The sequence below is a fragment of the Theropithecus gelada genome, chromosome 18 (assembly GCF_003255815.1).
Source record: "Theropithecus gelada isolate Dixy chromosome 18, Tgel_1.0, whole genome shotgun sequence".
Taxonomy (NCBI): domain Eukaryota; kingdom Metazoa; phylum Chordata; class Mammalia; order Primates; family Cercopithecidae; genus Theropithecus; species Theropithecus gelada.
Window position 1 is genome coordinate 28,060,832 of NC_037686.1, and position 22,450 is coordinate 28,083,281.

The window sequence follows — 22,450 nt, forward strand, 5'->3', positions numbered from 1 at the left end:
AAGATATGAAACAGAATGGGGAAAAACAGCAACAGATCCCAACACAAAGTAGAGAGGTTTACATGATCTTACAAAGACTTTAAAGCAGCTGCCAAGGCTGGGCAACACAATGAGACCCCCATCTCTACAAAAATAAAAATTAAAAAATTAGGCATGGTGGCTCATACCTGTAGTCCCAGCTACTCAGGAGGCTTGCCTGAGCCCAGAGGTTGGAGGTTACAGTGAGCTACAATCACACCACCATACTCCAGCCTGGGCAACAGAGCAAGACCCTGTCTAGAAATAAAAAAATAAATAAAGCAAGCAGCCATCATAAAAATCCTTTATTAACTAGCATATAAAATATGTTGAGGCCGGGCGTGGTGGCTCAAGCCTGTAATCCTAGCACTTTGGGAAGCCAAGACGGCGGATCACGAGGTCAGGAGATCGAGACCATCCTGGCTAACACGGTGAAACCCTGTCTCTACTAAAAAATACAAAAACCTAGCCGGGCGAGGTGGCGGGTGCCTGTAGTCCCAGCTACTCGGGAGGCTGAGGCAGGAGAATGGCATAAACCCGGGAGGCGGAGCTTGCAGTGAGCTGAGATTCGGCCACTGCACTCCAGCCTGGGCGACAGAGCGAGACTCCGTCTCAAAAAATAAATAAATAAATAAAATATGTTGAAAATACAACATATCAAAAATCTGTGCGGCACAGCTGAAGCAGTGCTGAGAGAAATTCTGAACACTAAAGGTACAAATAGTCTCAAATCAATAATCTGTAATAAGTTCCCACTTCAAGAACCTAGAAAAAGAACAAAATTAACCCAAGCAAGTAAAAGGAGTGAAATAATAAAGGCTAGAGCAGAGATCAATGAAAATAAAAACATAAAAATGCAGAAAAAAATTAAATAAATGAAGCAAAGCACTGGTTATTTGAAAAAATCAATACAACTGAAAAGTTTCTAGCCAGAACGACAAAGAAGTAAGAGGGAAGACACGAATTATCAATATCAGGAATAAAACAGGATATCACTACAGACTTTACAGGCATCCAAAGGATAAAAAGGAAATACTATGAACAACTCTAGGCATATAACTTTGACAACTTAGATAAAATGGACCACTTCCTCAAATAATACAAGCTAACACAACTCACTCAGTATGAAACAGATTTGAATAGCCCTATAACAATTAAGGAAATTGAGTTCTCAATCTTAAAATTCCCCCCTAAAAAAATCTCCAGATCCAGATGGTTTCCACCAGAGAATTTTACCAAATGTTTAAAGAATCTTTAAAATTCTACACAATCTCTTCTAGAAAATAGAAGAGGGAACACATCTCAATTCATTTTATGAAGTTAGTGCTATGGCACTCTGATATCAAAACCAGACACAGAACCCAAAAAAAGGAAAACTACAAACCAACAGTCTTCGTTAATACAGATGTACCCATTCCTTTTTTATTTTTTAATAACAGAGTTTCGCTCTTGTTACCCAAGCTGGAGCACAATGACGTGATCTGGCCTCACCACTGCCTCAGCCTCCCAGGTTCAAGCAATTCTCCTGACTCAGCCTCCCAAGTAGCTAGGACTACAGGCATGCACCACTACACCTGGCTAATTCTGTATTTTTAGTAGAGACCAGGCTTCTCCATGTTGGTCAGGCTGGTCTCGAACTCCCGACCTCAGGTGATCCACCCATCTCAGCCTCCCAAAGTGCTGGGATTACAGGCATGAGCCACCGTGCCCAGTCAGATGTAAACATTCTTAACAAAATATTAGTAAATAAAATTCAGCAACATACAAAAAGAATTATACAACACAGGTAAGTGTAATTTATTCCAGGAATGCAAAGCTAGTTCAAGATTAGAACATCAATGTGATGCACCGTATTAACAGGCTAAAAAGAAAAACTGCATGGTCAAACCAATTAATGCAGAAGAGGCTTCTGACAAAATTAAACAACCATTCATGATAAAATCCCTCAGAAATCAAGAATAGAGAATTTCCTCAATTCGATAAAAAGCACCTAAAAAAAAGAAGAGAAAAGAAAAAAACCTTACAGCTAACATTCCATCACAATGGAAAAAGACTGTTGATCAGGAACAAGGCAATAACTGTTTATTCTCATCAGTCTTATTACACATGATGTTGGATATTATAGCAAGTACAACAGGGCAATAAAAGGAAATAAAAGACAAAAAATTACAAAAGAAATAAAACTGTCCCTATTTGCAGATGACATGATTATCTACAAAGCAAACCCCAAGGAATTTATCAAAAAAAAAAAATACTTTTACAGCGAATAAGTGTGTTCAGCAAGAGCTGAATTGTGCAGGCTGGAGTGCAGTGGCATGAACTCGGCTCACTGCAACCTCTGCCTCCCAGGTTCAAGCTGTTCTCCTCCTCAACCTCCTGAGTAGCTGTGATTAGAGGCGTGCGCCACCGCTGCCAGCTAATTTTTGTATTTTTAGTAGAGATGGGGTTCTGCCATGTTGGCTAGGCTGGTCTCAAACTCCTGACCTCAGGTGATCCACCCACCTCGGCCTCCCAAAGTGCTGGGATTACAGGCGTGAGCCACCAGACCCTGCCATGTATTATTTTTACCACAATGAAAAAATGCACATGCACAAAAATGTACTCAAGGATCAAGATTTAACAAAATTGGCCATTTTTACTGCTTTTAATGTGCACATTAGGTAAAACTGACTTTTTTTTTTTTAACTGTGAGTGTGTGGCGTTAAAAATAGTTGACTTTTGAATAGCACAGGTGTTACAGGCACCAACCCATCACACAATCAAAAACCTGCATATAATTTTTGACTCCCCCCCAAAACTTAGGGAGTTGGTGGTCTTGCTGCCTCAGGAAGAAAATTAATGTATACATGGACCCACAAAGGTCAGACCTATGAATTTGACTACTCTAGGTGTCTCATGTACGTGGAATCATACAATTTATTCTTTTGTGACTGGTTTAATTCACTTAGCATAATGTTTTTGAGGTACATCCATGTTGTAGCATGTGTCAGAATACCCTTTCTTTTTAAGGCTGAATGATTCCACTGTATGTATATACTACATTATGTTTATTCATTTATCTGTTGTTGGACACTTGGGTTGCTTTCACCTTTTGGCTGTTGTGAATAATGCTGCTGTGGAACACTGGAATTATGGGTGTGCACATATCTGTTTGAGTCCCTCCTTTATTCTTTAGGAGTTTATACTCAGGTGGAATTGCTGAATCATGGTAATTGTACATTTAAATTTTTTAGAAGCTGTCATACAGTTTTCTATAGCAGCTGCACCATTTTATATTCTGGCCAGCAGTGTGCCAGGGTTCTTACTTGTTTTGACATCCTCACTAACATTTGTTATTTTCTGCTTTTTGATAACAGCCATTCTAATGGATATGAAGTGGTATCTGCTTGTGCTTTTGATGTGCACAGAGACAGAAAATAAAAGGGTTGCTGGGGGAGAAGAAAATGGGGAGTTAATGTTTAATGGATACAAAGTTTCAGTTTGGGGAAATGGAAAAAAGTTCTGGAGATAATGATGAGTGCTAACAACAACTGAATGTACTTAATGCCACAGAACTGTACAATAAAAAAGGTTGAAATTGTAAATTTTGTTATATATACATTTATATATGTTATATATACATACATATATATGTGTGTATACATATATATATTAAAAAAAACAAAACAGGGTCTCACTCTGTCACCCAGGCTGGAGTGCAGTGGCACAGCCACGGCTCACCACAGCCCCAACCTCCTGAGTCGGGGATCCTCCAACCTCAGAGTATGTTGTTCAATGGAAAACTGTGCAATGATTACTACTATAGTTTGCCTTAATTAATGATTAGGTGCTACTGGTTTTCACCCACCTTTGCTTTTGTATCATCAAGATGCGTGTCATATATGGCTTGCAAATCATTGAACTTCTAAGAGATTAATAGCCAGTATATACACACACACACACACACACACACACACACACACAAACTCCTACAATTCAACAACAAAAAACAACTCAATTCAAAACAGGCAAACTGCTTGAACAGACATTTATCCAAAAAAGATACACAGAAAATCAGTAAGTACATGAAACTATGCTCACCATCATTAGTCATTAGGGAATAGCTGAAACTACAGCACACACTACCAAACCCAGCTAATTTTTGTATTTTTTGTAGAGACGGGGTTTCACCATGTTGCCCAGGTTGATCTCAAACTCCTGGGCTCAAGCAATCCACCCACCTCAGCTTCCAAAAGTGTTGGGATTACAGGTGTGAACTACCACACCAGAATTAATTTTTTTTTAACTGCTTTTAATGTGCACATTAGATACAACTGATTTTTTTTTTAAACTGTGAGTGTGTGGCATTAAAAATACAGTTGACTTTTAAATAACACAGGTGTTACAGGCACCAATCCATCACACAATCAAAAACCTGCATATAATTTTTGACCCCCCCCAAAACTTAGGGAGTTGGTGTCTTGCTGCCTCAGGAAGAAAATTCATGTATACATGGACCCACAAAGGTCAGACTTACGTTGTTTAATGGAAAACTGTGCAATGATTACTAGTACAGTTTGCCTTAATTAATGATTAGGTGCTACTGGTTTTCACCCACCTTTGCTTTTGGTATCATCAAGATGTGTGTCAATATAGCAAGTATAAGGACAAACAAGCGTAAGTAGTATCAGGAAAATCATTTTGACCTTTTGGACCCATATAACCCCCTAAAAGGGTCTTGGTGATTCACAGTGGTCTGTTGACCACACTTTAAGGACCACAGCTCTAAAAAGGGTTAAGTATGAACAGGGTAGAACAATGTAATAGACTAAAAAGGCTAGAAATTTTTCAGGTCTTTCTCAACCAAGAAAATTATAACTCAGGGTTCATTATTTGGCTCAAGATATCAGAAGTTCCTAAATCATACACTAGTTCTAAAAGAAACAACCAAATATTCTCTAATACCCCTTCCAATTCTAAAACCCTCAGATTCTACACACTTTTCAACATTCATTCAGTAACTCATTCAACACACAATTATTGTGTCTATTGTATGCTGGGTTCTGAGGAAATAAAGAAATAAGTTCAGTCCTCCAGTAATAAACTCAACACACTATTATAGATAAATGCTATAATAACAACAGTTAAAAGTACATGACACCATGGAAAATGTCAAGAGTAGGGAAAATTAGTGAATTTGAAGACAATTAAAATTATTGAGTCTGGGGAGCAGCAAGAAAAAGAATGAAGAGAAACTAACATAGTCTAATGGATCTGCCAATTAACAAATGCATTATGAAGTTACAAAAAGAAAAGCAAGAGAAAAGGATGAAGAAATGATACATGATTAACTAACGGCTAAAAACTCCAAAACTTGAAGAAAGACATGAATCTACAAATCCAAAAAGCTTAACAAACTTCAAGCAACATAAACTCAAAGAAACCCACACTAAGACACATTATAATCAAACTGTCAAAAACAAAGACAACGAGAATCTTGAAAGCAGCAAGATTAAAAGCCAATTTCTCATCAGAAACCATGAGACCAGAAAACAGTGAGACAATGTGTTTAACATCCTAACAGAAAAAAAAAAAAAACTGTCAACCAAGATTTTATACTTAGCAAAACAATCCTTCAAAACTAAAGGAGAAATTAAGGCACTTCGAGCTAAATAAAAGCTGACAGAGTTTGCTACTATTAAACCTGACCTACAAGAAATCCTAAAGAGAGTCCTTCAGGATGAAATTAAAGGATACTAGATAGTAACTAGAAGCCATAAGAAATAATGAACATCAGTAAAGGTAACTCCCTAAGTAAATATAAAAGCCAATATTGTTGTATTTTTAGTCTGTCACTTCTCTCTTTGTTTCCTATGTGATTTAAAAATCAAATGCATAAAATTTAAGTTTATCAAATGGTATACAAAATATAAAGATGTAATTTGTGATAACATAAAAGGAGGATAGGGCTAGAGAGGAACAGAGTTTTTGTATCCTATTGAACATAAGTTGGTATCAATTTTTAAAAAAATTATTATTATTATTATTTTTTTTTTTTTTGGGACAGAATCTTGCCCTGTCACCCAGGCCGGAGCGCAATGGCACGATCTTGGCTCACTGCAACCTCCAACTCCTGGGCTCAAGTGATTCTCCTTCCTCAGCCTCCTCAGTAGCTGGGATTACATGCACCACCACACCTGGCTAATTTTTTGTATCTTTAGTAGAGACAGGGTCTTCACCATGTTGGCCAGGCTGGTCTCAAGCTCCTGACCTTGTGATCTGCCCACCTCGGCAGATCACGAGGCGGGCAGATCACAGGTGTGAGCCACCTGGGATTACAGGTGTGAGTCACCATGCCCAACGCCCAACCTCAATTCAAATTTAAGATGTTAACTGAAATTATAAATTTAAATTATAAATTATGTTTATAAATTATAAATTTAAAGTTTTAAAGTTTAATTCAAAAAATGTTTTAAAGAACCCATCTCAAAAAACAGAACTAGGGATGATGGGTGGGTGAACAATTAATTCTTCCCAGGAGAAACTATAAAAACCTGAAGAGAGGAGTTGTCATGAGAGTCTGGAAACTAGGGGATAGAGGAGAAACAGAAAAAAGAAAAAGTACATAAAAGCACACAGACACATTAAAGTACAAGATACTTACATCATTTATAAAACTGAAGTGAATCTCACATACCATAAATTTAACCACATTAAAACATACAATTCAGGGGTTTTTACTGCATTTGTAAGATTGTGCAACCATTACCTCCATCTAGTTCCAAAATATTTTCAGCACCTCCAAAGACAAGCCCACACCCACTAAGTAGTTATTCGCCATTCCTCTCTTCACTCTAGCCCCCAGGAGGATTATGGACTTACCTATTCTAGATATTCCATATATTATGAAATTACACAATATGTGACTTTTTGTGTTTGACTTCTTTTGCTTTGCACGTTTCTGAGGTTGCTCGACACTGTAGAATGTATCAGTATTTCACTCCTTTTTATAGCTGAATATAATATTCCAGCATGTGGATATACCATATTTGTTTATCCATTCATCTGCTAATGAACATGCAGGTTGTTTCAATCGTTTGGTCACTATGAACAGTCCTATTATGAGAATTCTTATAAAGTATTTGTTTGAATATCTGTTTCCAAGTCTCATAAACATATACCTAGGAGTGAAATTACTGGGTCATATAGTAATTCTATGTTAACATGAGTAAGGAGGACAGCTAGTAGGTGAATGAGATTAGATACAAGGAGATCCGCCGGGAGGCTATAGCAAGAATATTAGTAAATATGAGACCTAGGCAGTGGGGTGAAAAAGGAAAAGCAAGGGAGATACTGCCAAAAATAATTTAAAAAGCTGAAGGTAAGAAAACTATGAAGAGGCCGGGCGCGGTGGCTCAAGCCTGTAATCCCAGCACTTTGGGAGGCCGAGGCGGGTGGATCACAAGGTCAGGAGATCAAGACTATCCTGGCTAACATGGTGAAACCCCGTCTCTACTAAAAATACAAAAAACTAGCCGGGCGCGGTAGCGGGCGCCTGTAGTCCCAGCTACTTGGGAGGCTGAGGCGGGAGAATGGCGTGAACCCCGGGGGCGGAGCTTGCAGTGAGCCGAGATCGCGCCACTGCACTCCAGCCTGGGAGACACAGTGAGACTCCGTCTCAAAAAAAAAAAAAAAAAAAAAAAAAGAAAACTATGAAGAAAGAGGTTGAAACAATCTTGAAATTCTGAGCATAGGCAACTAGAAGATTAGGAATGCCCTTCACTGAAATAGGAAAGACAAAGCAATAGGGAAGAGGAATGGGAATAGGGGAAGATGACAAAAAAGGGTTTATGGGCACAATGAGTTTGGGATGTGTAGGAAATGCCATTCAGTGATGCTGAGACTGGGGCTACAGAAAAAGATCATCGAACCATCAGCATATTTATGACAGAAACTAAAAACACCATCTAAAGCATCAAATTATAAACCCGTACTAATTGATTTACCAATTAAATGCTAGTGAATCTATGGCCGGGCATGGTGGCTCATGCCTGTAACCCCAGCACCTTAGGAGGCCAAGACAGGCAGATCACTTGAGGTCAGGAGTTCAAGACCAACCTGGCCAACATGATGAACCCCGTCTCTACTAAAAATAGAAAAAAATTAACCAGATGTGGTGGTGGGTGCCTGTAATCCCAGCTACTTGGGAAGCCGGGGCAGGAGAATCACTTAAACCAGTGAGGCGGAGGTTGCGGTGAGCTCAGGTCACATCACTACACTCCAGCCTGGGCAACAGAGCGAGACTCCATCTCAAAATAAATAAATAAATAAGTAAATAAATAAAATGTTAGTAAATCTAGATGAAGTGCTCAAATTACTTTTACTTGGGGATCTCCAAAGAAATAGAATCAATAGAACAGAGAGAGAAAAAGTGACTGATTATAAGGAATCAGCCATGGGAATCTGGAGGCTGACAAGTCCCAAGATCTGCAGTTCAGACTGCAGGAGAGCCTGAAGACCCAGGGGAGCCAATGGAGTAGTTCCAATCCAAGTCCAAAGGCCTAAGAACCAGGACTACCAATGGTGTAATTCCAGTTTGAAGGCTAGCAAACTGGAGACCTGGAAGAGCAGCCAATACTTCAGTTTGAGTCCAAAGGCAGGAGAAAAAAAGACAAAAGAAAAAAAAAAAAAGTCCAGGCTCAAAGGCAGTCAGCAGAAGTTCTCTCTTATTCATGGAAAAATCAACCTTTTCGTTCTATTTATGTCTTCAACTGGCTGGGTAAGTCCTACTTACATTAGGGAGGGCATCTGCTTTTCTGTCTGATTCAAATGTTCATCTCATCCAGAAAACACCTCCACACACATATCCAGAAATGGCTGGCTGAATGTCTGGGCATCCTGTTGCCCAGTCAGGTTGACAAAGAAAATTAACCATCACAAATGCTGTTCAAGATAATACCTCAAGATATTCAACTAAGAAAAGTGAATTTTTTGATAGTTTGGCAAAAATATGGTCCTTGACAAAAATGATTTGCTAGATTAAATGTCTAAGGTATTTTTAAACCATATTCTGAAGCAAAATGATGTTCCTTTAACTGGACCAAAGTGTGCCATCACAAAAATCAATCAATACAAACCATTTTCCCAACTTAGAGAAAAACTAATTGATGTTTTCAGTTTTAAGTCTTTTTTCATAATGCGACTTAATCCTTCAATACTTCCTTCTATTAGCCTGTACAAGAATCAAGTTAAGATACATTTAGCACAAAGTTAGACAATTATTTTTAACTTAAATATGCATTTCATGATACTCTTTACAGAGTTTTTACAAAGCATCAAGAAGTGACATCTGAAGAAGTTTGAAAATCACTTAAACAATTAAATACACATTTAAAATAAGATTGCACAGTTCTCAGCCTGACATTTGCCATCACAAAGACATACGTTCTCTTTTAGATACCGTAACAAATTAAAGTGATAATTCCAGAAATACCAAAACATTTGTTCTTGTAGATAACAAGTTGATTCTAGAGTTTATATAGAAAAACAAAACAAGAATACACAAGAAAACTGCAACAGGGAAGAGTAATTGCTGAAGGGAAAAAAGCATGTCTGAGAGGGTACATGTCCTATCAGCCATGAAAACATAATAAAGGGTATAACAGTGCTACATGAGTAGACAGATCAACGCAACAGAATGAGAGTGAGAATACACACCGATACATAGGAAAACTTAAAGTAATGAACTTTTCACAAAATGGTGTGATACACTAATGCCTAGCCCGTCTATCAAGGTCTCTTAAATCATCACCTAAAACCATTAAGAAAATACTAGTATATTTACTAATGACATACACATTTTAATAGAAAAAACAGACATCCTAAACGTTCATCAACAGAGTAACAATTACGTAAATTTTGACATATCCATAAAATGAAATACAATACAATCATTTTTTGAAACAAAGCAATGCCATTAAACTGTTAACAGACTGATTCTGGGTAGAGAAATGGTTAAGGAGGGAATAGGAATGGAAAGAACCCATATATCATTCTTTACAGGCTTTTGGTCGTTTTTTTGGTTTTTTTAGGTGGGATCTAGCTTTGTCTCCCAGGCTAGAATGCAGTGGCACAATCTCGGCTCACTGCAACCTCCACCTCCCAGGTTCAAGTGATTCTCCTGCCTCAGCCTCCCAAGTAGCTGGGATTACAGGTGCCCGCCACCACACCCAGCTAAATTTGGTATTTTTAGTAGAGACAGGGTTTCACCATATTGGCTAGGCTGGTCATGAACTCCTGATCTCAAGTGATCTGCCCACCTCAGCCTCCCAAAGTGCTGGGATTACAGGTGTCAGCCACCATGCCCAGCCTTTTATGCCTTTTAAATTTCATTTTATGCATATATTACCTACTAAATGTTTTTAAAAACACACCTGGAAAATCCAAGCATTCAACATAAGCATGGTAAACCATTTTGTTTAAAAAACATTATCAGTTATTACAGATAAAAAGGAGTAAGAAAAAGCTATAAAAAGGAGAACAGATGAATAGGCACCTTAGAACAGCCACGAGTTATGCAAGAGAACCAAAATGACCACAAAGCTCAGATGACAGCAAGGTGACTAAATAAATAATTCATCATTATAATCCTTTTTTTTTTCTGTATAATCCTCTTAATATATTTTTACAAACAAAAAATAAGAAAGGCGAGGAGCAATGCTGACACCTATAACCCCAGCACGTTGTGGGGCCAAGACAGGAGAATCATCTGAGCCCAGGAGTTCAAGACCAGCCTCAGCAACATGGCAAGACCCTGTTTCTATCAAAAAAAAAGAAAAAAAGAAAAAATCAGCCAGGCATGGTGGCATGCACCTGTGGTCCTAGCTACTTAGGAGGATTGATCGAGCCTAGGAGGTTGGGACTGCAGTGGGCCCTGATCTGCCACCACACTCCAGCCTGGGCAACAGAGTCAAACCCTGTCTCTCAAAAACAACAACAAACATATAACACACACACACACACACACACACACACCTTAAGACACTTATTTTCAGACATAAAACACTAAAAGTTTATCTAACCCAGGCTCCATGGCTCATGCCTATAATCCCAGCACTTTGGGAGGCCAAAACAGGAGGATGACTTGAGCCAAGGAGTTTGAGATCAGCCTGGGCAATATGGCAAACATGGTCTCTACAAAAAATGCAAAAACAATTATTAGCCAGGCATGGTGGTATGCACCTAGAGTCCCAGTACTCAGGGGGCTGAAGTGGGAGGATCACTTAAGCCCAGGAGGCAGAGGTTGCTGTGAGTCGAGATCATGCCACTGCACCTGGGTGAGAGAGTAAGACCCTGTCTCAAAAACAAATTAAAAAATTAAAGTTTATCTAAATGTGTATTATCCTGTCTACCTCCAGAAAGGACTTATGAACGGAAATGTTCTATTTGAAAAGTCAAATAATGTTGTTCTACATAAGACCACATTCGAATGATTACAACAGCTAAAACCTATGTCTATATTCTTGGTACAGCTCCTAGTAAATTCTACATATACTTCAAATCTTAAATCAAAGGACCCTTCCCTAATTTCATAAACTAGGATAGGTTCCCAATTACATTTCTCCTTTGTATTACTGTGCAGTTACTAGTTTAGCAGAGTGCACTTGCCTGGCTGATACGTAAGCTCCATGAAGACAGCTATATGTCTTTTTATGTGCTCAATCATCCTTGTTCACTAAGAGAGTAAGGAGGTCACTAAGTATTTCTTGAATAAAGAAAACAGAAGAAATTTCTTGTATTTTTTGTGACAGGGTCTCACTCTGTTGCCCAGCCCAGACATGCACTACATGGGAGTCATCATGGTCAGTTTGACAACATTAATCCTCTTCAATGTAAGAACTTAGAAGGTGCAAGCATTGTCTACTTTTTCCAATTCTAACTTTGAAAGAGAAACGAGTAACAGTATCAGACAATATAAAAGTCACTGAATTGTCAACTTAAAACAGAATCTCCTCATTTTTAGGATTTATATTGCTATATATTTTTAAAGCAAATGAAAAATGTTCTTTAACTTCTCCATTTTTCTAAAACCAAATTAGTAAGAACAGCCAAGAATATACAGTACTTATTTTAGCACATCTTACAAATTTAAAGTCGTATTAGTGAATACGAATGTTAATTCAACAAATATTTAAGATCTTTCATCCAACGCAGTATGCTGGGGCTATGGAAGCTAAAAATTGAAATGGGAAAACAACGTGAAGGAGCCTACTATCTACTTCACAACCAATATGTAACTCCCCAACCTATAATACAATATGAAATGGTACTTAGTTCCCTGAAAGATATCTAACAGAGCTTACTGATGAAAAAGTGCTCATTTCAACAAATGATTACAAATAGGAGGAAAATCTAAACCTTAAATAATGTATTATTTTAATTGTTGCCAACCCTAGAAAAAAATAAACCCAGCATGGTAGTGTGCACCTGTAGTCCCAGCTACTTGGGAGGCTGAGGCATGAAGAGTACCTGAGCCCGAGTTCAAGAGCAGCCTCCGCAACATAGTGAGACACTGTCTCATTTAAAAAAAAAAAAAAAAAAATAGGAAACACAGTTAAAAGGCATTCAAAGGCCGACCATTTCCAGGTTTGGCTCTTTGCATCCAAAGCTATTTATCACCTCAGCACTTTCACATATTCCCAGTGGCTGCAGGCCCAACCCCCACCCCAACTTGTTCAAAGAGGTCTTCTATTAAACATCACCTTGCAGAGATGATTTCCCTCTAACTAAAGATTTCCTCCTTCAAAGAACTAAACACAAAATTTATATTAAAAATGTTTTGTTTATTGGTTGCCCTTACCACGAGACTATAAATTCTGAGGGCAGGAATAAACTTGTCTTTTCTTTACCACTGTAATACACAATCAATAAATACAGGGTGAATTAACATACTTTAAAGGGTTGAGGCACTTATAGTTTTGTTAAGACACCAATATAACATTAAAGAGGCTGGTACAAAGGATACAATCACCAGACAAGGGAGGGCAGTGACCTTCACCAACTACAAACAATTTCCTCCTATCTATCTTGTTTTCTACAGCTCTTATAGAGATCTTTCAGTGAGTGTGTGTAGAAAAGAGCCCAAATGTTAGTGTTGGTTTCTAAGTTCAGGTATGTTCATGGTCAATATTTCTACAGAAATGAATATAAATAATGTATATTAAGTTTTATAATTTAGCCTAGCATTGACTGAGACATTTACAGTTTAAAACAGTTTAAAGGACATTATTATGAAAGTAAAAAGACAACCCACTGAATGGAAGAAAATATTTGTGGTATGAATATAATACAATACTTGTACCTAGTATACATTGGGAACATTGGGAACACTTACAACTCAGTAATAAAAAGACAAATTTTAAAATAGGCAGAATAAATATTTCTCCAGACAACATCCAAATGGCCAGTAAGTACATGAAAATAGGCTCAGCATAATTAGTCATCTGGGAAATGCATATCAAAATCATAATGAGATACCACTTCACACCCACTAGGACAGCTGCAATCAAAAAGACAGATAACAAATATTAGCAAGGATGTAGAGAAATTGGACCCTCATACACTGTTGGTAGGAATGTATTTTAAAAAGATGTACCCACTGCGGAAAATAGCCTGGTAGATCCTCAAAAGGTTGAACACAGGATTCCTATATGACCCAGAAATTCCACTCCTCAGTAAATATCCAAGATGAAAACATATCCACAAAAACAAAACAAAACAAAACAAAACCTTGTACAGAAGTGCTCACAGCAGCATTACTTATAATAGCCAAAAAGTGGAAATAACTCAAACGTCTATCAACTCATGAATGGCTAAATTCATACAACAGAATATTATTCTGCCATAAAAAGGACTGAAGGACAGTAAGTGGTCTTTTGCAACTGGCTTCTTTTAGTTAGCATGTTTTCCAGGCTCATCCATGTTATAGCCTGGATGGAAAACGTGCAAAAGACCACATACTAAGTAATTCTATTTATATGAAATGGTAAAAATAGTCCAATCTATAGAGGTAAAGCAAATTAGCAGTTGCCTAGGGTTTGGGAGAGATGGGGGACTGGGGACAACAGCTAAATGGCATGGAGTTTCTTTCAGGGTAACAAAAATGTTCTAAAATTGGTGACAGCTTTACAATTCTATAAACATATTAAAAATCACTGAATAGTATACCTTGAATGGATGAATGGTGTGGTATGTGAATTACATCTTCATAAAGAAGTAACAAAATGGTCACTTACATTTTTGCTTACACTTTACTGCATTTATCAGGAAAATTATATGTCATTTTGGTCTTCATAAAGGTCTTGAGGTTTATCCCTCCAAACAGAAATTCTTTCATTAAAGGAGACAAAGATAAGGAAGGTAGAAAAAGAAGGGAAACCTTCATAACTGAATGGCTACCATATCTAACATATATAATTTAACCATTCATTCTTAATTTTTTTATTTTCTGAGACAGGGCCTTGCTCTGTCGCCCAGGTTGGAGGGCAGTGGCGCACTTGGTTCACTGCAGCCTAAACCTCTTGGGCTCAAGTGATCCTCCAATCTCAGCTTCCTGAGTAGCTTAGGCCCGCGCCATCACGCCCAGCTAATTTCGGTATTTTTTGTAGGGACAGGGTTTTGCCATGTTGGCCAGGCTGGTCTCAAACTCCTGAGCTCTGGCAATCCACCTCCCTCAGCCTCCTAAAGTGCTGGGATTACAGGCATGAGCCACGGTATCCAGCTCATTCTTATACTTTGAACAGTAGCTTCTCCCACTCTCACATTTTTGTCTTTACACTTTGAGAAACTAAAGAATGCCTGGCTTAATACAAAATGTTCAACTAATTTTCCTTAGTTTGTTTTAATATATTTTCAAGATTGATTGATTTCTTTTGTAATTATTCTGCAGAGATAATGTGATCCAAGATATGGGAAAATAACTAAAAGAATGTCTGGTACTCAGTAAGTGATTGCCATTATCATTAAACTATAGGAGATGAGAATCCTGAAGTTGATGAGCAAAACTGCAAGGAAGGGGAAGGACACAAAGGCTACACCCTACAAAAGCAGTCATCTGTCAAGAAAAGGAAACCCTTGGCAGAGTAGGCCAGGCTAATATGAGGATTGCAGCAGCAGCGGTATGTTCATCAGCATCACCATTACTATCAACACTATCATCACTACCACCCTCCTCCTAAAACATCTTTTTATATGCTTTAATTTTTTCTACTTATGAAACACTTAAACATATGGAAACATCACAAACCTTGCTAAAAGCACATCTTACAATTTTCCTACATTTGCACCAACATTTTCTTAAATACATGAAATATTAGATAGCTTTCTTCTATGGCAACCACTATCTTGGAAAATGGTGCTAATCACTACTACGCATATTCTAATATAGGTATCTATAAACAAAAGGAGTACCGTTTTGCATGTTTTTAAACTTTACCCCATAGCATTATTCGTCTGTACCTTGTTTTCTTAGCTCAAGATTTTGTTTGTTGTTTTCCAGTTCAGTCATGTTGTTTCATGCAGCTCTAATTCACTCGTGAGAACTTTTGGATAGTATTACATTTTATCAATATCACAATTTATTTGCCCATTCTCAAGCTAATGGAATGGTTTTTTGTTTTTCTTATTTTTTGTAAAGACATGGTCTCACTTGCTTTCAATTTTGTTATGAAGCTGCAATAAACATAATCCTTCAGCACAATACTTATTTCTAGAATATATTCCTAGAAAGAAAACTGTTAGGTCAAAGGATATATTTAATATATACCTCCAACTTCATCAACTAAGTTGATCTACAAAACAGTTACATGTTTTTACACTCCCGCCGAGTGGTGTAAGAGTTCCTGTTTCTCTTCGTCTGCAACAATTAACCATACTGCCATACTTTTTGCCAAGTGATGACCATAAAGTGGTACCTCACTGGCTTACTTTTTCTGACTCGTAAGATTAAGTATCATTTGTTGACCTTTCAGGTTTCCTCATGTGAAATGCCTATAAACAGTATTGCCATTTTTCTACTGATTTGTAATCGTTCTTAAGACAGTCTAGGTACCAACCCTACATTGATTACATGTGTTTCTAAATGCTCTTTGCAAAAACAAAAAACAAGATAAACCTGCTACTGATTCTGAAATCTAGTAAAATGTAAAAGCAAAGCTAATTCCTGACTTTTCAAAGTTCACAGCTACATTCCAGATCTTTATGTCAGTGTTTCTCAAACCTTTCTGTCCACTCACAGAAGATGAATTCCTCATTCAGGGCCAAAACACATATACCTACACATAAACTGAAAAACAGGGCTGTAAATCAATTTCTTCTAAAGAATGGGTGACGTTTTCATAACCACAAACAATATACAAGGACAGATTGTCTCCATTCTATACAGCCAACATTTTGGTTCACATTTTGTCTGTTATGTAAATACATCATACAGCTTTCACAAGGTTCAGTAAGCAAGCGTCTATTTCGATTAACAACAGTTTGTTAAAACCTTTAACACTTGATAACCATCATATCCATCAGGATGTTTGCAACAATAATGAAGAGTGTCCACTCTACCCCACGAATTAAGAATTAAAGTACAAGCTCAGACTAAGCAAATGAAATTTTTCATTTTCAGTCGCACTAGCATAATCAATTTTTTACAGATAAAGTTGCTCAAGTTGCTCTGTATACGTGAACTGATTCTGAATGTTTTAGTGACAGACATCTCAAAAAAGTTTACTTCATTTACAGGAACACTATCAAATGTTTCGGAAAACAAAGACACTGCATTAGGGCATATAATCATTGAACAGAAAAGGACTTTAGGTCACTTACTCTAAATCTCTCATTTTCAGGTAAGGCATCTGCAACCCAGAAGTTGTAAGAAACTTGCCCAATTGAGATCCTCTAAAATCTACAAATTCAGAGTCTTTTCCACTGCATCACCCATCTTCTTACATTAGACTTCTAAAACTATTTCTCTATTAATTTCACAAGAATAAGTTGTTGCGTTATAGAAATGACAGAAGTAACTCCGAAACCCACATCAATCTTTTTCTTTCCACTCCCCTACCTTTTCCCTCCCTTATCCTCCATTATCATTCACAGAATGAAAAAAAATACCTGACCACCTGAATTTCTGGCCCTAATTGGCTGTGGAGTCCCGACCCCCTGCTACTGTTTCCTTGTTAAGCTAACTGGAGTTTTTAAAATTATTCATTCCTTTATTCAAAAAATATCTAAGCCCAGACTTTGCAGAAGCGTGGTGCACGCAGCTTCTCCAAGCCCGCAGACCACCGCGGGCTGGCATCCCGATGCCAGGAAGCCGGGGGCGCTGGAGAAGCGGGGTTCCCGGGGACGCCTGGAGGCCGGCCGGGTGGTGGGGGGCGGCCGACAGGTGCGGGGGACTCACCTTTCCGCAGCTCCCGCTCCCACACGGTGACGATGGGCCGCGAGTGTTTACGGTGGTGAATGAGCCACAGGGACAAGGTCTGCACGCTCTGCTGTGAGTTGCTCAACTCCGACAGCTTCTTCTCCAGCGCCGCCTCAGAGAAGGCTGACATCCCTCCGACACCACGTTCACGCCGTCCCACGCGGTGGGGCCGAGGGGAGGAGAGTTTCGCCGCCCTAGCCGCGGCCTCGCCCCCTCACCCCACCCTTCCCCACGCTCTCACCACTGCCGCCTCTTCATCCAAGTCCGGCCGCAAACCAGCAAGATGGCGTCCGCCCGGCAGTGACGTCACACGGACCCACGCCCCGCCCCTCCCGCTGCAAGCCCTTGGAAAACGCGCGGCCTAAAAGCGGAACTACCAGGCGGAAGGGGCGGAGCCGAAACAAGTTCAGGGGAGATGGGCAGGGGCGTGACGCCTGGGTTAGTCTCAGAGGCATGGTGGGAGTTTGCCAGGCCTGAACCCTCCCTAAGGGAAACTCTGTCAAGGAAGCAGTGATTACAGATCTCTATATAGGCGTGTAAATTGGGATAAATTGGGGCAGGCACTTTAAAGACTATTTGCATGACATTTAAAAATACACCTTCCTAAATAGAGTATAGGATGGTTACCAGAGGCTGGTAAGGGTAGTGGGGGAGGGCTAAATAGAAGGACTAATAGAAGGACTAAATATAAATAGGACCTAGTATTTGATAGCATAACAGGGGGACTAGAGTCAATAATAGTTTAATTGTACATTTTAAAATAACTAAAAGTGTAAGTGGATTGTTCGTAACAAAGGATAAATGCTTAAAGGGGTAGATACCCAACTTTGCATAATACGATTATTAGGCATTGCCTGTACCAAAATATCTCATGTACTCCATAAGTATGTACACCTACGATGTACCCACAAAAATGAAAAATGAATAAAAATTTAAAAACTATAAAAATACACTTTCCTAGCAATTTCACTAATTGCTGTCAATGCTGGAAAAAAACACCAGCATGTTTGCACCAGGAGGCTTACTCTAAGTGTTCAGTCCAACACAGTAAGAGTGAAAAATTGGAACATTCACTGTTGCAATCTACACAAATACATGTATATTCCATAATACATGCAGCAGTTTAAAATAAGGATTAATCCAAGATATGGTGGATTTGGAGGGGTTTGAGTGGGTTTTTGTGGGATCTTTTTTGAGAGAGGGCCTCACTCTCACCCAGGCTGGAGTTCAGTGCCATGATCACAGCTTACTGCAGCCTCGAATTCCTGGGTTCAAGCATTCCTCCCACCTTGGCCTCTCAAAATGCTGGGATTACAAGTATGAGCCACCGTGCCCAGCTGGATTTTTTTTTTTAATTACAGAAGCAAAAGTATAGTATACCACTTCTTGTTTAAAGGTATGTAATTCATATGGGTTCACAAGTACGTAAACACATGGCAAAGGTTTGGAGGAATACACACCACATGAATATTGGTCTCAGGGAGAGGATCAGAATTGGAGCCCTTAAATTGTGTCCATATTGTTTTCATTTTTACAAAAAGAATATATGAATATATTACTTATATAGTTAAAAATTAATTACAGAAATCTTATTATTAATCTAATGCAAACACTGTCACATTCTAAATTTTTTTTTGAGACCGGGTCTTACTGTGTTGCCCAGGCTGGAGTATGTGGTTCAGTCATGTTCATGGCAATCTCAACCTCCTGGGCTCAAGCAATCCTCCTCTGTGTCAGCCTCCCAAAGTGCTGGGAATACAGTTGTCAGCCTCTGCGCCTGGCCCTAAATATTAATACAAGAAACTTCCCGAAAGATACATAAGAAATGATAGGAATTCCTAAACTATCTTTTGAGAAGCACCATTCAAGAACTTTGTGGCCAGATGCGTGGTTCATGTCTATAATCCCAGCACTCTGGGAGGCCAAGGAGGATCGCCTGAGCCCAGGAGTTAGACACCAACCTGGGCAACACAGTGAGACCCTGTATTTACTAAAAATTTAAAAATTAGCTGGGTATGGTGGCATGAGCCTATGGTCCCAGGAAGCTGAGGTTGGAGGATCACCTGAACCTGAGAGGCAGAGGTTGCAGTGAGTCATGATCGTGTCACTCCACTCCAGCCTGAGCAACATAGCAAGACCCTGTCTCAAAAAAAGAAAAAGAAGGGCAGGGTGCAGTGGTTCACACCTGTAATCCCAGCACTTTGGGAGGTCAAGGCGGTGGGGGGCGGTGTGGATCAAGAGGTCAGGAGTTTGAGACCAGCCTGACCAACATGGTGAAACCCCGTCTCTACTAAAAATACAAAAATTAGCTGGGCGTGGTGGTGGATGCCTGTAATCCCAGCTTCTCAGGAGGCTGAGGCAGTAGAATCGTTTGAATCCGGGAGGCGGAAGTTGCAGTGAGCCGAAACCACACCATTGCATTCCAGCCTGGGCAACAGGGCGAGACTACATCTCAAAAAAAAAAAAAAAGAAAGAAAGAAAGAAAAGAAAAAGAACTTCCAACAAGTAGGAACTGAATATGTATATTTGTGCCTGAGGTTCAGAGATATTGTTGTAGAGGTGAAGTTCACTCTTTTTTCGCCTCCTTTCACTCCAATATCTATTCCTATCTTTACATTTCTTTCTCCATTGTACATCTTTTTGTTTATCCAATCTATTTAGCCTAGTTTTTAATTTTAATTTAGTTCAAGTTTAACCCTTTTTTTTTTTTTTTTTTTTAAAGGAGACAAGATCTCGCTTTGTTGCCCAGGCTGGAGTGCAGTGGCATCATCACAGCTCACCGCAGCCTCAACCTCCCAGGTCAGGTGATCTCCCCACCTCAGCCTACCAAGTAGCCAGGACTACAGGCATACCATCATGCCCACCTTATTTTTAAATTTTGTTTGTAGAGATGGGGTCTCGCCATGTTGCCCATCCTGGTCTTGAATTCTCAGGCTCAAGCCATCCTCCTGTCCCTGCCTCCCAAAGTGCTGGGAACATGAGCTACTGAGGCTGGCCAAACCTATCTATCCTCTGAGACCTTAAAAGTATCTTCAACGCTATTCCCTTCCATGAGCCCTGTAGCCACCAAAGACTATTTCCCATCTCCCAGTGTCTTCACCTGAGATTTCCACTATTCTCATTCTCTATCTCTGTCTTCCTCTGTGTCTCAATTCTACCTAAAATTTCAGCTTAAATTCTGCCTTAAATTTCAGCTTTCTTTTCTTTTCACCCAGTCCAATGTTAGATTCCTTCCTTGTGTTTTTGAATTGCTTGAATGCCTTATTTAGGACTTACACTACTAGTCTATGTTATTTACAATTTAATATCTGTATTCTCTCTCTCCAGCTAGATTTTGCACTCCGTGATTCAGTCATAGCACCAACTCTTCTGTCTTCCTTGGTCCACAGTCTGATTTGACTGTCCCTGCTCCAGGCTCCCAGAACATTCTATGTATGAATGTACCATGGCTTTTGGCACTAGGCTGTTAGATCTACATTTGTTGACGTTGTTACTTATAGTTATATTTTCAAAATATTGACTATTTATACCTTTAGATACTTATGACTTGTTTTTATATCTTGTCTCTAAATTGGAAAGCAGGAGGTAAAATGGTCTCCATTCACAGAAGATATGATCTTAGATATAGATCTTAAAGAATCCACCCACAAAAATTAGAGATAATAAACAAATTCAGCAAAGTTGTGGGATGTAAGATCAACACACAAAAATGAGTTGTATTTATATACACTGTAATAAATCATTTGAAAATGACATTAAGAAAAAAATCTTATTTACAATAACATCAAAAAAGGCTGAAATACTGTGAAATAAATTTAACCACGGAAGTGTAAGACTTGTATACTGAAAACTACAAAATATTGGTGAAATAAATCAAAGATCTAAATAAATAGATATCCTGTGTTCATGGATTGGAAGATTTAATATTCCTAAGATGGTAATAATACCCCAAGCAATCTTCAGATTCAATGTAATTCATGTTAAAATACCAATGGCCTTTTATGCAGAAATGGAAAACCTGACCTTAAAATTCATATGGAATTGAAAGGAGCCCTGAATAATCAAAACAATCTTGAAAAAGAAAAACAAAGCTGGAGGATTCACAGTTTCTTATTTCAAAAATTACTTCAAAGCTACAGTTATATCAAAACATATATCAGGCCGGGCATGGTGGCTCACACCTGTAATCCCAGCACTTTGGGAGGCTGAGGTGGCAGATCACAAAGTCAGGAGTTCGAGACCAGCCTGGTCAATATGGTGAAACCCTGTCTTTACTGAAAATACAAAAATTAGCTGGGCATGGTGGCGTACACCTGTAGTCCCAGCTGCTCGGGAGGCTGAGGCAGGAGAATCGCTTGAACCCGTGAGGTAGATGTTGCAGTGAGTCAAGATCATGCCACTGCACTCCAGCCTGGGCAACAGAGCGAGACTCCGTCTCAAAAAAAAAAAAAAAAAATCAAAACAGTGTGGTCTAGGCACAGTGGCTCATGCCTGTAATCCTAGCACTTTGGGAGGCCGAGGCAGGCGGATCACTTGAGGTCAGAAGTTCGAAACCAGCCTGGACAACATGGTGAAATCCCATCTGTACCTAAAATACAAAAAAAGTCTCCAGGTGTGGTGGTGGGCACCTGTAATGCCAGCTATTCAGGAGACTGAGGCAGAAGAATTGTTTGCACCTGGGAAGTGGAGGTTGCAGTGAGCCGAGAATGCGCCAGTGCACTCCAGCCTGGGTGACAGAGTGAGACTCCATCTCAAAAACAAAAGCAAACAAAACCAGTGTGGTATATTATTCAGCCATAAAAAGAGATGATATCATAATGCATGATACAAGACAGATGAACCTCAAAAATATTATGCTAGCTGGCACAGTGGCTCGTGCTTGTAGTCCCAACAATGTGGGAGGCTGAGGCAGGAATGAACCCTTGAGGTCAGGAGTTCAAGACCGTCCTGGACAACATAGTAAGACTCCATCTCTACAAA

The 22,450-nt window shown here is 39.1% G+C and overlaps 1 protein-coding gene across 4 annotated transcripts in view; it reads right to left on the reverse strand.

Moving 5' to 3' along the window:
- Positions 1 to 17,790, reverse strand: part of RPRD1A (regulation of nuclear pre-mRNA domain containing 1A) — a 74,350-nt gene extending 56,560 nt beyond the window's left edge. For all 4 annotated transcript variants that reach the window (XM_025365089.1, XM_025365091.1, XM_025365088.1 and 1 more), the window contains exon 1: positions 17,450 to 17,790. In XM_025365089.1, the coding sequence (XP_025220874.1) occupies positions 17,450 to 17,600 (151 nt within the window). In that variant the 5' untranslated portion in view covers positions 17,601 to 17,790. The remainder of the gene's footprint in view (positions 1 to 17,449) is intronic.
- Positions 17,791 to 22,450: the final 4,660 nt, after the last annotated feature.